General features: G+C 42.4%; 2 gene segments (V, D, J or C); both read left to right on the forward strand.

The window, feature by feature from the left end:
• Positions 1-729: 729 nt before the first annotated feature.
• Positions 730-6,902, forward strand: LOC129398284 (T cell receptor beta variable 11-1-like). The segment is given in 3 exon segments: positions 730-814; positions 916-1,320; positions 6,832-6,902. Coding segments are annotated over 3 exon segments (525 nt in total).
• A 1,404-nt stretch (positions 6,903-8,306) lies between these two features.
• Positions 8,307-8,797, forward strand: LOC100988045 (T cell receptor beta variable 12-4-like). The segment is given in 2 exon segments: positions 8,307-8,352; positions 8,452-8,797. Coding segments are annotated over 2 exon segments (246 nt in total).
• The last annotated feature ends 5,943 nt before the right edge of the window (positions 8,798-14,740 follow it).

Genomic DNA, 14,740 nt, shown 5'->3' on the forward strand with positions numbered 1-14,740 from the left:
TACAGGCGTGAGCCACCATACCCGGCCGATTTTGGATCTCTTACTGTATTCACAATGATATTTTCAGGGATAAGAGAGTCCCCACCCATCTTATAAGATATCAGAACTTTCATTACATTGATGACCAAGAACCATAGGCAGAACCATGATGAAGACTTGGTACACAATGCATCATGAAGATTGATAACAGAAAAGAGAAAGCTGGCCATTGACCTTCACCAAAAATGAACCCTTCCAACTCTCTCTCAGGGTATTATTTTACCCCTTTAGCTTAGAGCATGTCAGCTGGCTCAACATGCTTCTAGGATAAACCTGTGTCAACTACCCCAGCTCCCACTCTGTCTAAGCTCATAGCAATGAGAAAATGGAGAACCTGGTAAGACAGAAGTGCCCAGAGAGAAGGATATACAGATAAGACATAGAGGTTACTAATTGTTGTCTGTATTTTGAGTTGCCTTTGACACATTCAAGTAGAAACATGCAGCAGAAGATGGCCCTGGAGATGCAGTGGGTGATCCAATCCCCCAAGCCCTAGAGATGTGAGTAAAGACACTTGGATGAACTTACACACAGTCCATGAATATGCTAAAGCAACTTCTAGCTCTGTTTTAGTTCATAACAACTGGTTTCTAAGAACTTAGGCACTTGTGGAGACAATGATGTTACTGTAGGAACTACCGTATAAGGACAGGATGTCCCACCTCCTCTGCTCCTGTTCACAAGGACCCTGAACTGGCAAAGCTCCCATCCTGCCCTGACCCTGCCATGAGCACCAGGCTTCTCTGCTGGATGGCCCTCTGTCTCCTGGGGGCAGGTGTGTCCTAAGAACACCATGATCATCCCATTGGAAATTCCAGTGATTTCTTCAATCATTTCTGTCTTTCTGTTCTCAAATTCTGTCTTTTTCCCCAACAGAACTCTCAGAAGCTGAAGTTGCCCAGTCCCCCAGATATAAGATTACAGAGAAAAGCCAGGCTGTGGCTTTTTGGTGTGATCCTATTTCTGGCCATGCTACCCTTTACTGGTACCGGCAGATCCTGGGACAGGGCCCGGAGCTTCTGGTTCAATTTCAGGATGAGAGTGTAGTAGATGATTCACAGTTGCCTAAGGATCGATTTTCTGCAGAGAGGCTCAAAGGAGTAGACTCCACTCTCAAGATCCAGCCTGCAGAACTTGGGGACTCGGCCATGTATCTCTGTGCCAGCAGCTTAGCCACAGCGTTGCAGAGACTTTCTCTCCTGTGCACAAAACTCCAGGGCTCTCTCCCCTCTACTCAGCTCACAGCAGCCTTTCCTTATTCCTCATCCTCTCAGGGAAGAAGTGAGTTTTCAGATATAGCTAGGGTTCATATAGTGGGAGGAAATGAACTATTTCTTAAAACATGAGCGCTATAGTTGTTGGTTGAAAACATGTCTTAGGGATTTGAAACACTTCTGGGTGGGAATTCAAGAAACCAAAACTGAAAGTGATTTATCCCAGACCTAGTCCTCAGGGGCAGTGATGGTTGTTATTCTATAAAAAATGCACACAATGTTGTACGTTAATTAAGAAAATAAATAAATAAACTTGAAAAATAAAAACATTTAATCACCAAAACATGTGTGTTAAACTTTAATAATATAGATATTGATTACATGCAAGTGACAAACAGCAGGCCCTCCTTCTGCCGTTGTCAGCATCTGAATGATGTGAATCTTATCTGGCTCTGGAGCCTCTTCTTGACCTCTCACTGGATGTTTCATGCAGTCAAATCTCAACAGACACTGTGTGTTTGGAAATCTTTTCCCTCTGTTTTTGTGGAAATATGACAATAATAATAATATTGTAATGATGATGATGTTGATCATTTCAGCTATTTCACTCAGCACACTTTAAACTTCAAAGAAATGCACACAAATGGTTATCCTGGAAACAATTCCCAAATCTTAACTCAAAATGAATTTTGCTTCTCTGGAGTGCTTTAACTTTTCAGTGTAACAGACACAGCCCAACACTATAGTTAGGCCTGGGCCAGCTAGTTCAGAGGCTGGTGAAGACACTTCCACCTGCCTGCCTACTTCCTTGTCTGCCCACTAAAATAGCTCCTTAGTGCGTTAGATATTCCTGCCAGAACTTCAGAAGCAATGAACTGCCCCTGGTCCAGTTGTCTCCTCTGATAATGCACTGTGTGTGTCCAACTCTAGTCTCTACCCTAACTTCTGCCCAGATTCTCTTGTACTAGAACTCATTCTGAAGTACTGGTTAGAATGTTTGGGAAGGCAGCTTCCTGGGAATCCTCCGAAGGACCATGGCTGTCAGTGATTCCCTCGTAACACTTCTTGAGAGCATCTTGTATTTCATTGAACGTAGGACTCCCAGTTATTTCAGTCTGTCTGCTCCTGTTCACCTCTGAGATCTCTGTGGCTTGTTTGTGTTGATTTCCTTTTGTGCTGCTTCTTGGTCATTTGTTTGTATTTTTCCTTATAAACCTGATTATTTTTGACATCGTGCCAGACACTATGGTTGTAGAAATAATTTTTGGTCTAGGATGGACATATCTTTCTCCAGAGATAATTTTATTGTGTTTTGTAAAATGCATGGATACATAAACAATCCAGGACTCCCTGAAAAAGAATTAAAGTCTTGAGGTGTCCTGGAGCCCCTGGAGAACAGGTTTCCTACTAGTTCATTGTTTCAATTCAAGTTCCTCAGTGGTCACCCTCAGTAAGTTCTGGTCTTAGCCATTACCCCCCAAGCCTGTGAATCAGCTTCCTGAGAGCTGGGCTGGGATCAGCAAATGCCCCTAAGGGCAGTGACTGCTGTGTTCACGCCCCCAGGCTCCTGCCTTCTCCAAGATTCTGGACCAGTTATCCCTCATAATGTTTTTGGGATATTAATTAGTTTCAGTTTTTGTTAGTGTGGTAATTTACCCAACTATTTAAATAATAACAGAAGGGTTAATTTTGTTACAAGAAAGGGGTCCTGATCCAACCGCCAAGAGAGGGTTCTTGGATCTCATGCAAGAAAGAATTCAGGGTGATTCCACAGTGAAAAGCCAAAGCAAGTTTATTAAGAAAGTAACATGGTGAAAGAACAGCTACTCCATAGACAGAGTAGGGCTTTCCCAAAAGTAACAGGAGGAGCGCATCTACCCTAGGTACAATACTTGTTTATATATAGGATAAGAAAAGATCGTTGAGAGATGTGCTCTGCTACAAGGGTTTGTGATAAAGGATTAACTTTCTTAATTACTATGTTTTGCAAGAATCAGTATTATTATCTTTAAAGAGAAATTAGGAATGTTTCTGTTCTCAAGATATTGGGGTATCATGACACTCCCAAGTCTGGGTCTGTTTAGTAAACATTATTAATCTGTTGCTTTAACCATAAACATCTAGAGGTTAGGGATACCTGATTTTCTGGGAATGCAGCCCAGCAAGGCCCAGCCTCATTTTTTTACTTAAGATGGAGTCACTGTGGTTTGAACGCCTCTGACAATTTGAGTTTCCTCTTCTGTAATTACTCAGATGAAGGTCAAAGAATTTCATTTAAAGTTTTAATTTTCTTTGAATTTCAATGTCTGATTCTTAGTCTGTGATTTGCTTGATATTTAACTTAAATAGCATAGAGGAATGTTTTACTAAAACTTTAATTTCGAGGAAAGGACTTTTTAAAAAACTTGAAGGGGATTTATAATCAAATTGGGACACTCACTTGGTTTTGACATTTTATCATTTAGAGTATTATTATGTTGTTAATTACATAACCTTCGATGCTTCATTCGAACAGGGTAATGAGAATAGAGAGTAAATATTTAAACTTCATCAGATCTTTGACACACCTGACAAAAACAAGCAATGGGGAAAGGATTCCCTATTTAATAAATGGCGCTGGGAAAACTGGCTAGCTATATGCGGAAAACTGAAACTGGACCCTTTCGTTACACCTTACACAAAAATTAACTCAAGATGGATTAAAGACTTAAAAGTAAGACCTAAAACCATAAAAACCCTAGAAGAAAACCTAGGCAATACCATTCAGGACATAGACATGGGCAAAGACTTCATGACTAAAACACCAAAAGCAATTGCAACAAAAGCCAAAATGGACAAATGGGATCTAATTAAACTGAAGAGCTTCTGCACAGCAAAAGAAACTATCATCAGAGTGAACAGGCAACCTACAGAATGGGAGAAAATTTTTGCAATCTATCCATCTGACAAAGGGCTAATATCCAGAATCTACAAGGAACTTAAACAAATTTACAAGAAAAAACAAAGAACCCCACAAAAAGGGGGCGAAGGATATGAACAGACGCTTCTCAAAGGAAGACATTTATGCAGCCAACAAACATATGAAAAAAAGCTCATCATCACTGGTCATTAGAGAAATGCAAATCAAAATCACAATTAGATACCATCCTATGCCAGTTAGAATGGCGATCATTAAAAAGTCAGGAAACAACAGATGCTGGAGAGGATGTGGAGAAATAGGAACGCTTTTACACTGATGGTGGGAGTGTAAATTAGTTCAACCATTGTGGAAGACAGTGCGACGATTCCTCAGGGACCTAGAACCAGAAATACCATTTGACCCAGCAATCCCATTACTGGGTGTATATACCCAAAAGATTATAAATCATTCTACTATAAAGACACATGCACACGTATGTTTACTGCAGCACTATTCACAATAGCAAAGACTCGAAACCAACCCAAATGCCTATCAATGACAGCCTGGATAAAGGAAATATGGCACATATACACCATGGAATACTATGCAGCCATAAAAAAGAATGAGTTCATGTCCTTTGCAGGGACATGGATGAAGGTGGAAATCATCACTCTCAGCAAACTAACACAGGAACAGAAAACCAAACACTGCATGTTCTCATTCATACGGAGGAGTTGAACAATGAGAGCATATGGGCACAGGGAGGGGAACATCACACACCAGGGCCTGTTGGGGCGGGGGGGTCAAGGGGAGGGATAGCATAAGGAGAAATACCTAATGCAGATGACGGGTTGATGGGTGCAGCAAACCACCATGGCACATGTATACCTATATAACAAACCTGCATGTTCTGCACACATATCCCAGAACTTAAAGTATAATAAAAATAAATAAATAAAATAAAGTTGATCAGAGAGCAGAGAGTGAACATGGAATTTACTTCATTCCTGCACTGTCGTGACTCATTTGTGCCATGTTTTGTGAGCACATCTGAGGGGCAGGGGTCAGAATTGGAGGGAGTCACAGGTGTGTGGCTATCATCTTTTCCTTCCCAGTCCCCTGGAAAGGTGCTTGGTTCCACATTTTCCATTTGGGGGAACTTCCCTAAAGTGATACACTGGTTTTTGTCTATTATTTGCCAAATGTTTCTTATGGGAAGTGAAATAAGTTATCTTATTTAGTCTCCTCTTCATCTGAGGTTAGTCTCTCTTCATCATCATCCTTTCATCCTGGCTACTGAGAAAAAAAAGTAGATTCTTTTGGTGCTTTTTCAACATACACTAAGATCAGTGGAGAACTTTCTTTCCTTACAGGGTTGGCCTGTAGTTTGCAGGGGAGAGAGAATGGATTAAATTCTGATTCAGAATAGTGTGGGTTGGCCTATTTGCTCTCCTATCTGAGCACTATTAGTTATTAACACTGATATTTTATCTCCACTTGTCTGACTTCAATGTCCACCTCTCAGGTGGTTCCATCTTAGGCCATAACAACATTAAGATTGCTTTCTGACCTTCTAACACCAACAAATCATAATTCCCATATCTCCATGACTCAACAAAGCAAAGCACAAGTCCCCTGTGTCCTGGCAAGAGAGCAGATTTGTGCTGTTTCTGCCTACTGGCCACAAGGAGGCACTGTGGCTTTGTTGTCATCAGAGTCAAATGGGGAGGGGCGAAGATGGCTCTCTGGAAGATTCTTAAGGGAAACCCTGGGTTTGGCCCTAGATTCAGGGAGCTGGGCTGCAGATGTCTGGAATGAAGGCTGGGAATGAAGGAATTAGAGACCAACCAATTTGCCTGTATTGTTGTGGAGATGGGTTTTGCTCCAAACTGAGCTCTGAATGGGGCTGAGTGGCAAGTGTGCTTGCAGTGGATATATGTCTGAGCGCCCTTAAGATGTGGAGGCACAAGTAGCTGGGGTGGTGCAGTGCCCAGGTTCTGGGCTGGGAAAGCAGAGAAGCAGTTTTCATGTTACAGGAGCCTTGGAGAGCCTGGCCCCAAACCCCCAAACCGGCTCAGGCCAGCCCTACCTGCTCTGTTAAAAGTAGAAGGAAGAGCAGGGAGAGACGGAGGTGCTACCCTGGACCATCGGAGGGACCCTGTTCCCCAGTGAGGGGGCAATCACAATTACAACACCAGTAGCATATACACTTATTAGGCAGACACTAGGGTGGAGTAGAACAGAGTTTTCTCCACCAAGACCTTTTGCTCTCAGCAGGAAAATGACCCAGTCTATTAATAGTTCACCTCTGCTACTCACTTCAGACTCCTGTGTGTCCCCTGGAAGAAGGTGGGGTCTGGGTAGAGATAGTATCTTTTCTTTTGGCTTGAATTAAAGTTCTTTCCATATGACTTGTTCATTTGCCTCTACCTGTATCTTGTATCTAGCTTCTGCCTCTTGTATTCATGTGTGCCTTGGACACTATAAAGTATTTGATTTCTACTGCTGCTGTAATAAATTACCACTGATTTTGGAGGCTTAAACAAAATACATTTGCTACCCTACAATACTGGAGGCCAGGAGTCCAAAATCAGTGTAACTGGGCCAAAATCAAGGTGTTGGCAGGGCTGCGTTCTTTCCCAGAGCTCTAGGGGAGAACTGTTTTTCTCCCCTTTTCAGCTTCTAGAGGCTACCAGCGTGTCTTGGCTTGTGACCCCATTCAATCTTCGAAACCAACAGGGACTGACTGAGCCTTTGCTCATGCTGCATCACTCTGACACTCTTTGTCCTCCCTCTTCCACATTTTAGGACCCTTGTGACTACATTGGACCCGCCTGGAAAATCCAGGACACTCTCCCAGTATGAAGGTCAGCTGATTGACAACCTTACTTTGTGTGGAACTTTAATTTTTCTTTTACAAGTAACTTAACACATTCCTAGGTTCCAGAGATTAGACCTGGACGTGGTTGGAGGGCCTTTGTTCTGCCTACCAAACCTAGGAACTTGGTAAGAGGGAGGAAAACAAAATGATCACCTGCAAACCAGAATACTGACCACCGTTTTACATCCCAGGCCTAACAGACACAAAAAGGGATGGAGCCCACAAGGAAATAGACACCTCAGGTCTCACAAGCTTGTCTGTAAACTATTTGCTCCTTAGGATCGGAAAGTACTCTGGGGTGCAGGGGACTCAGCAGTATGCCTCTGTGCCAACAGCAAAAATGTGGCCCTAAACTGCTCCTTCTTGGTTAGCAATTAACCCAGTTGACCAACCCACAGAGCAGAGGCTTCTCTCAGCTCTGTACACTCTACACCCTGAGAGGAAGTCGGTTTCTGAGATGCAAGACTCTTTTATAAGGAAAAGTCCAGTTGTAAAGATTAAGAAACTTTGAGCTTTGCTAGAGGTAAAAATAGGATGTAAGTCAACTCTGGAGCATTTAATTTCCAAATGTTTATGAAAAAGACAATCTTCTTCCTGTTTTATTGTATGGATAGAGAATGAGAGAGATTCTGTACTCTGGGCTTTGCAAACTCACTAGAGTTCAAGAATAAATACACTCAGACAGGTCTTTCACTGCAAAGAAGAGCTTTGAAATCGAATGAACTTTCAGGATATCAGTTTGGCTCCTGTATCTCTAACAATGCAGTTGACATGCTTGCCCTTCCTAGGGATCTCAGGGGCCAACTCCTAACTCACTTGTGGATAATTGAAGTGCATTCAAAGGAGTAGGAGCACAGAGACATCAGGGAGAGGAATAGGAGAGTTTGCAGAGAATCTGGCTTGCTGTAAGACAATGAGTTCATCTTGAAATAATTGGAGTGTGAGGTGCCGATGAATATAGTTGGCAAGATCCTAGGTAAGATATACTATAGAGAAGGCTTTATGAATTGGTAATATCAAGACAAATCCACAGAGAGCCTCCGTAGGTGTGCATTTGTGTCTCAGATCAATTATAGTTCAGTCCTGCCTGATTCATCTCCCAGAGATGCAGCCTCCACTTAAATAAGGAGCTTTCAAATTGGAGGTGGTGGCCCATTCAGTGACGTCACTGACAGATGCATCTTGTGTGGATAAAATGTCACAAAATTAATTTCTTTGTTCATGCTCACAGAGGCCCTGGTCTGGAATGTTCCGCTTCTGCTCTCACTCTGCCATGGGCTCTTGGACCCTCTGTGTGTCCCTTTATATCCTGGTAGCGAGTGAGTTCTCCGATATTTATTATGGTCATGCTGGACCTCTGTCTAGATGACTCCTTATATTTTCCTTATTCTGTCCCCCAATTCTGTCTTCTTTTATAGCACACACAGATGCTGGTGTTATCCAGTCGCCCAGGCACAAAGTGACAGAGATGGGACAATCAGTAACTCTGAGATGCGAACCAATTTCAGGCCACAGTGATCTTCTCTGGTACAGACAGACCTTTGTGCAGGGACTGGAATTGCTGAATTACTTCTGCAGCTGGACCCTCGTAGATGACTCAGGAGTGTCCAAGGATTGATTCTCAGCACAGATGCCTGATGTATCATTCTCCACTCTGAGGATCCAGCCCATGGAACCCAGGGACTTGGGCCTATATTTCTGTGCCAGCAGCTTTGCCACAGCACTGCAGAATCTCCCCATCTTTGTGCAGAAACCCTGGTGCTTCCTCTTCTCCCCACAGCTCTCAGCAGTCGTCAGCAAAGTCTTTCCTGCTCTCTGCTCACCATGGCTCACGCCTATAATCCCAGGACTTTGGGAGGCCGAGGCGGGTGGATCATGAAGTCAGGAGATCGAGACCATCCTGGCTAACATGGTGAAACCCCGTCTCCACTAAAAATACAAAAAATTAGCCGGGCACGGTGGCGAGCGCCTGTAGTCCCAGCTACTCGAGAGGCTGAGGCAGGAGAATGGCGTGAACCCGGGAGGCGGAGCTTGCAGTAAGCCGAGATCATGCCACTGCACTTCAGCCTGGGCAACAGAGCAAGACTCCATCTCAAAAATAAAATAAGATAAAATAAAATAAAAATTAAGTGGGTTTGGAGAATGACAAAGACAGAAGATGGTAGGATATTAACATAAAAAAATCATGAGTAGGGGATAATGTAGAAAATGTGTTTTGTGAATTTCTCACAAATTGTCTAAGGAGTCAGAATTCACAGGCATGTAAGATAAACCTTAATTACCCCCACTGTAGGTTTCCTTGTCTCCAGGCATTTGCCATCCGCATTAGCAAGCTGAGAGCTCCTGAGAATGGCTGTGTCTTTTGAACTAGTCTGCCCTCTGCATTCTCTTTTCACCCTAAGCTGTGAACAGAAATTTCCCCCACAAGTTTTCTTGATTGTAAAAGAAAGTTCTTTTCTATGGCATTCCTTATAATGTTAATTTCAACTTACCATTTATATAGGGATTTTGCATTGCACTTAAAGAGTAAACCTCCTGTGGGTAATACAGGCAGTGAAATAGGTTAGATGTAAGTTGCTCCTCCTGGACTCTAGGGATCTATTTATCTTTATCCTGCTTAAGGAGAGCCAAGTTCTAGCTGAAGGCCTGTGCCAACTCACAGGACACTGACGTGGTCTCTTCCACTGCCTGCTTGGAGCTATCCACATGTATCCACACAGGCTGTCTAAAAGCACACAGGCCTGGGCAGTCTTATTTTGACCTCTTTCCTCCCTGATGCTGTGTCCTGGACACGCATATCTATATATTTTTTCTGGTTTATGCCGCGTATTTCTACACAGCACTTGCAATTCATTCTGAAGAATTATAATTTCTTTCTTCTATAGTAGTACTTACATGCTGATCACTTCTCAACCCCTATCAGGGTATCATTGGCAGGTGTTGCAAACTATTCCTGTATTTTGAGTGCCCAAGACAATTTGAGTTTACCTGAGTTCTTCCATATAGGCCTAGGTTTCACTTGTCATTGTCTAGTTTTGTTATTTAAAGGCCAAGGTTTTCAAGATCACAACAGTACAGAATAAAATTCAGGAATTTTTTAAAATGTACATCAACCGACCTACTCTGTGTTTATCTATTGTCCTGGTGTCTCCCTTGCTCTTTGGGCTTCTCTTTGCTGCCTCCAGATCACTTTCTTTCCTCCTTTTTTGAAGCCCAGCTCCTTACACACATGACGTTAGAACAGGACGCTTCATTGCTGCACTTGCTTTTTTCCCTTGAGAACTCTCTTCCCATTCAGTCCTGTCTGCTACTAATCCTGTCATCATTCTTAACGACTACTCATCCCACAGACCATTTTTACATTGGTTTGGCTCCTCACTTTCTTGACTTCCTCACTTTTGAGGATTTTTTTTAACCTATTTTTTTTTAAGAATTGCTTCCATGATTACAGTAAATATCTACTGAATAAATGCATGTCTTCCTCAGCTTGGAGATTTCTGAGGGTTGCAACTTTGTTGAATATTTTATCCATTAATCCTAACTGTGTATATTAGACAAGGAAGGTATTAAAAATCACGTTTTAAATCAGAAAATCAATAAATAGATTTAAAGAGACAAATGCAAAACAAAACTGTTTAGCGCTGCTGTTCTGGGCTGAACTACAGATGGACTGTGTAAGAAATAGTAAAATCATCTGGTAATTTCAACTTATCTTTAGAATCTTTGGCCGGAACAGCTCCAGGGGAATCAAGGGATCATAGGTGGAAAGAAAGACAAAGAGGTTAAGGAAGTGAGAACTGGCTAGGGTAGCATTCTCTACCTTAAGGTTTTCAAACATAATATCAAGGTCCTCAGTTTATTTGTAATATTTTTTGAGGATGAAAGGAAATTATGCACGTGACCCAAGGTATACACAATAAGGAAACTGACACATGACTTTGCTGAGATGGAATTATATTAAAGTTCTGTGACACTCACAAACTCATCTCATGCTGATTAGAAACTGTGATTGGCAATGCTGTGTGTTACAAAAAAATTAAAAAATGATTCCTTTAAAAACATTATTTCTTTAAATCAGCATTTTCCAAAAATGGGGGAAATATTAAATACTATCCAATTTTGGTGATGCAAGAAATAAAAAAGCTTAGGGGCTTCCAGTACCCCTGACCCAGCTGACCTTCCTTTCCCAGGCCCATGTCTTTTAATGTGCATTTACTCAGGGAAAGGGAAGTGTGGCTGTGCAGGAAAAGTGGCAATTTAGAAAACACAGGCTCAAGGGCTTGATGCGAGAGTCCCAGAAGAGGGCAGGGCACTGGTGATCAGAGGGGATTAGAGAGCATGCTCAGAAGAGGGCAGGGCACTGGTGATCAGAGGGGATTAGAGAGCACGCTGCTAGGGTAAGCTGTGCATCAGAAGTGGTTCCTTTTGTTTCCTTCAGCAGTAAATTTTTATTATCATTATTACTTTAGTTGTCCTCCATATCTACTTCTTTAGTATGGCTGGCTACTTCTCTTTCCAACTCTTTATGCACTACCGTGGATCTCACCCTAGGCAGAAACAAATCCCCAAACTCTCACCAGCTGCGCTCATGAAACAACCCTTCCTGGCAGGCTGTGATCTCGCCAAGAGCGATCAAGTTGATCAAGCTATAAACTGACTTCATCACTAGTCTAAAGAGGAAACTGTGGCAAGAACAGCTGCAGGAGAAACCCTAATTACAATGGGAGGAGAGACATAAGGATTTTAAAGCAGTTTTCAAACTAGTCCTTCTCAAGAACCAAACATATAAGGGATCACTGGGAGCTGTCTCTGAAGTGGGTTAAAGAGAAAAGAACAGACAAAGATAAGGTTCTGATGCCTGCTCTCTGTTCCTACAGATCTCTCCAGAAGTCACTGTAGACCTGCTACAATTTCCCTCACTTTGCTGTGACACAGCCTTTCTTCGTTGGTTCCTCCTCCCTGTGACTTAAACCTCTCTCCCTCCCCTCCCCTATCTCCATTCTTCCAGAAAATTCCTCTGCCATTCCCAGAGACTTGCAGAACACTGGGGTTTGAAATACATTAAATACATTTTTTTTAAATTAATAATGATCTCTGTTAAGTAACAAAAGTTTCATATGTGAATTGTGCACAAAAAAAATTATAGTAAACTTCTGAGATAATGTTAGAAGGCTTATGTAACGATCAGGTTAGCTTTGATGAAGGAATTTGGGACTCAGGGTGAGAAGACAAGATAAGTTAGTAGACAATAAAATGAGTTGATTTATTCTGTAGTAGTTGGGAACTTGTTTAAAAAAATGGAGAAAGAAATTGTTGAAAACCCTAACTCCCTCAAGAGGTCTGGGAATCCTGTAGCTTACATGGAATAGAAACTGAAAGGGAATCGCTTGAACCCAGGAGGCGGAGGTTGCGGTGAGCAGAGAACATGCCATTCCACTCCAGCTTGGGTGACAAGAGCGAAACTACATCTAAAAAAAAAAAGCATGATCAAATTTGAATCATAGCCAAATCTTACAAAAATTTTATGTGAAATATTTAATTTTGCCAAAAAAAAAATTGATGCAATGACCTCCACCCTTGTTCACCTTTTTTTATCTTCACTATGTCACAGAGAGTTTGGCACATAATAGATGATAAGTAAATGTATTTTGACTCTATTGAGTAAATGACAATAATATTTCACATTCTCTCAATATAATAGTTGAATTCTATGTGTACTTTCTTACTTAGCAAAGTTTCACTTCAAAAGGGGCTTCGTCTTCCACATGAAATACAACAGAGAGTCATTATGGCTAGTCTCAATTTTCCATACAACTTCTGCAATATTCCAAGCAAATGTGTTTCCCCAGTCAGGATTAATGACCAATGTTACACAGTCTCCTAACCACATCTAAAGCTGGAATTTGCAAACATCCTTTTGGAACAAAGAAATTTATGTTATAATAGTATTTATCCAGTCTCATGATCTGGTAAAATAAATTCTTCACCACAACCACATTTTCCCAAAACCACATTTTTTTGAGGCTGGAAACATCATCATCTCAGAAAGCACCCTAAAACACTGTAAGAAAAATTCACCGTGCTCGGTAATAGAATCTTATCATCCTTGCAATAAGAAGATACCGTGTGTATGAGTGCGAGTGTGAGAGTGTGTGTGTGTTTATATGTGTGAGTGTGTACACGTGTGTGTGTGCATTTTCTCATGGAGACTCATCCACATGAAAATAGTTTCTCTTTGGATTTCATTACTAAGAGGCACTGGGTGATTGGTGGAGCTCATAGGCAGTTCTGGGGAGTGTCAGGAAATGTCAGACCACTCAATCTGCCTAAGTTATAGCTGATAGGGTTGTTTATTTCAAGACTTTCTATAAATTAAGAATTAAATATGAAAAAGCCCAGAGACCTCCATTATAAAATGCACTATCTAAAATTCTGTAAATAATCCAAGTACAAAATATGAAGAGATATGTGTCTGATCAATCAAAAGGAGACATGGAATATCGCGTTTCCAGGCTGGATCTGTTTGATCTCTTCAAGCTTTTTTACTTTATGCCCTGTGTTATTCAGGGTTCTCTCTTTCATCTTATCATACGAATTGCAATTATGTAACATTTATCAGCAATCAAAATATTGGTTAATGCACCCTTTTGTCTCCACTGGCTAAGGGTGGATTTGAAGATCAACCCTAAATTGGCCTGCTTGGGAAAGCATTGAGGTTGTGTGTGTGAGAGGGTAGGGTTTGTAGGAGCGGAGATGCGGGAATCCCTGTTCCTGATTTGGACAATCTTGAGCACATCAGTTCAGAAAGTGTGAATCCATGAGACTCTGGACAGTTGGCCACGTGGAGGTGCTGTGGCTTCACAATGCAGTGGGGAACCTTGGAGAGCGGTGGGAGGGTGACCCAGGAGAGGAGGGCTGAAGGGAAGCCTGGTTGTCTGCTGGCATCAGCAGGGCAATTTGAGTTCAGAGTGGATCCTGAGTTAAATACTGCCAGAGAAGGGTAGGGGTGCCAAAGGCCTCAATTTGCCCCAAGGAAAAAGTGTCTCTGTGTCTGTATGGATAGTGGAGGGTGCTGAGGCTGGGGTGTCAAGGGCTGGGGAATGCTTCTCAGGACAGGGACAGGGTGGGCAGGCATAGGAAAATAGGGTTTGTTGTGAGCTTGTGGGCACTGTGCTGCACCTGCCCCACCTTTCGTTTAGGGGCCCTGCAGACCAGGAATGGAACATGGAATAGCAGAGCCTGAGGCCTGCCTAAGGATGCAGTGAGCTCACAGGGTCCTGCAGGGCCAGTAACTGGAAAGGCCAGTTTCCTATGGAAATGCCAGAAATATTCCTGCCCTGACTGAAGTTCAGGATCTGGTGGCAGCCTTTCCCAGGCACTCTCTGCTGCTTCTTTTTTTTTTTTTTTGAGGGCGTCTTGCTTTGCTCTGTCACCGAGGCTGGAGTACAGTGGCTTGATCTCAGCTCACTGCAGCCTCTGCCTCCTGGGTTCAAATGATTTTCCTGTCTCGGCCTCCTAAGTAGCTGGGATTACAGGCACCCACCACAACGCCTGGCTAATTTTTTGTATTTTTAATAAAGATGGGGTTTCGCCATGTTGGCCAGGCTGGTCTCAAACTCTTGACTTCAAACAATCTGCCTGCCTCGGCCTCCCAAAGTGCTGGGATTACAAGTGTGAGTCACTGTGCCCGGCCCCTCTGCTGCTTCT

This window comes from Pan paniscus, chromosome 6, assembly GCF_029289425.2.
Source record: "Pan paniscus chromosome 6, NHGRI_mPanPan1-v2.0_pri, whole genome shotgun sequence".
Classification (NCBI taxonomy): Eukaryota; Metazoa; Chordata; class Mammalia; order Primates; family Hominidae; genus Pan; species Pan paniscus.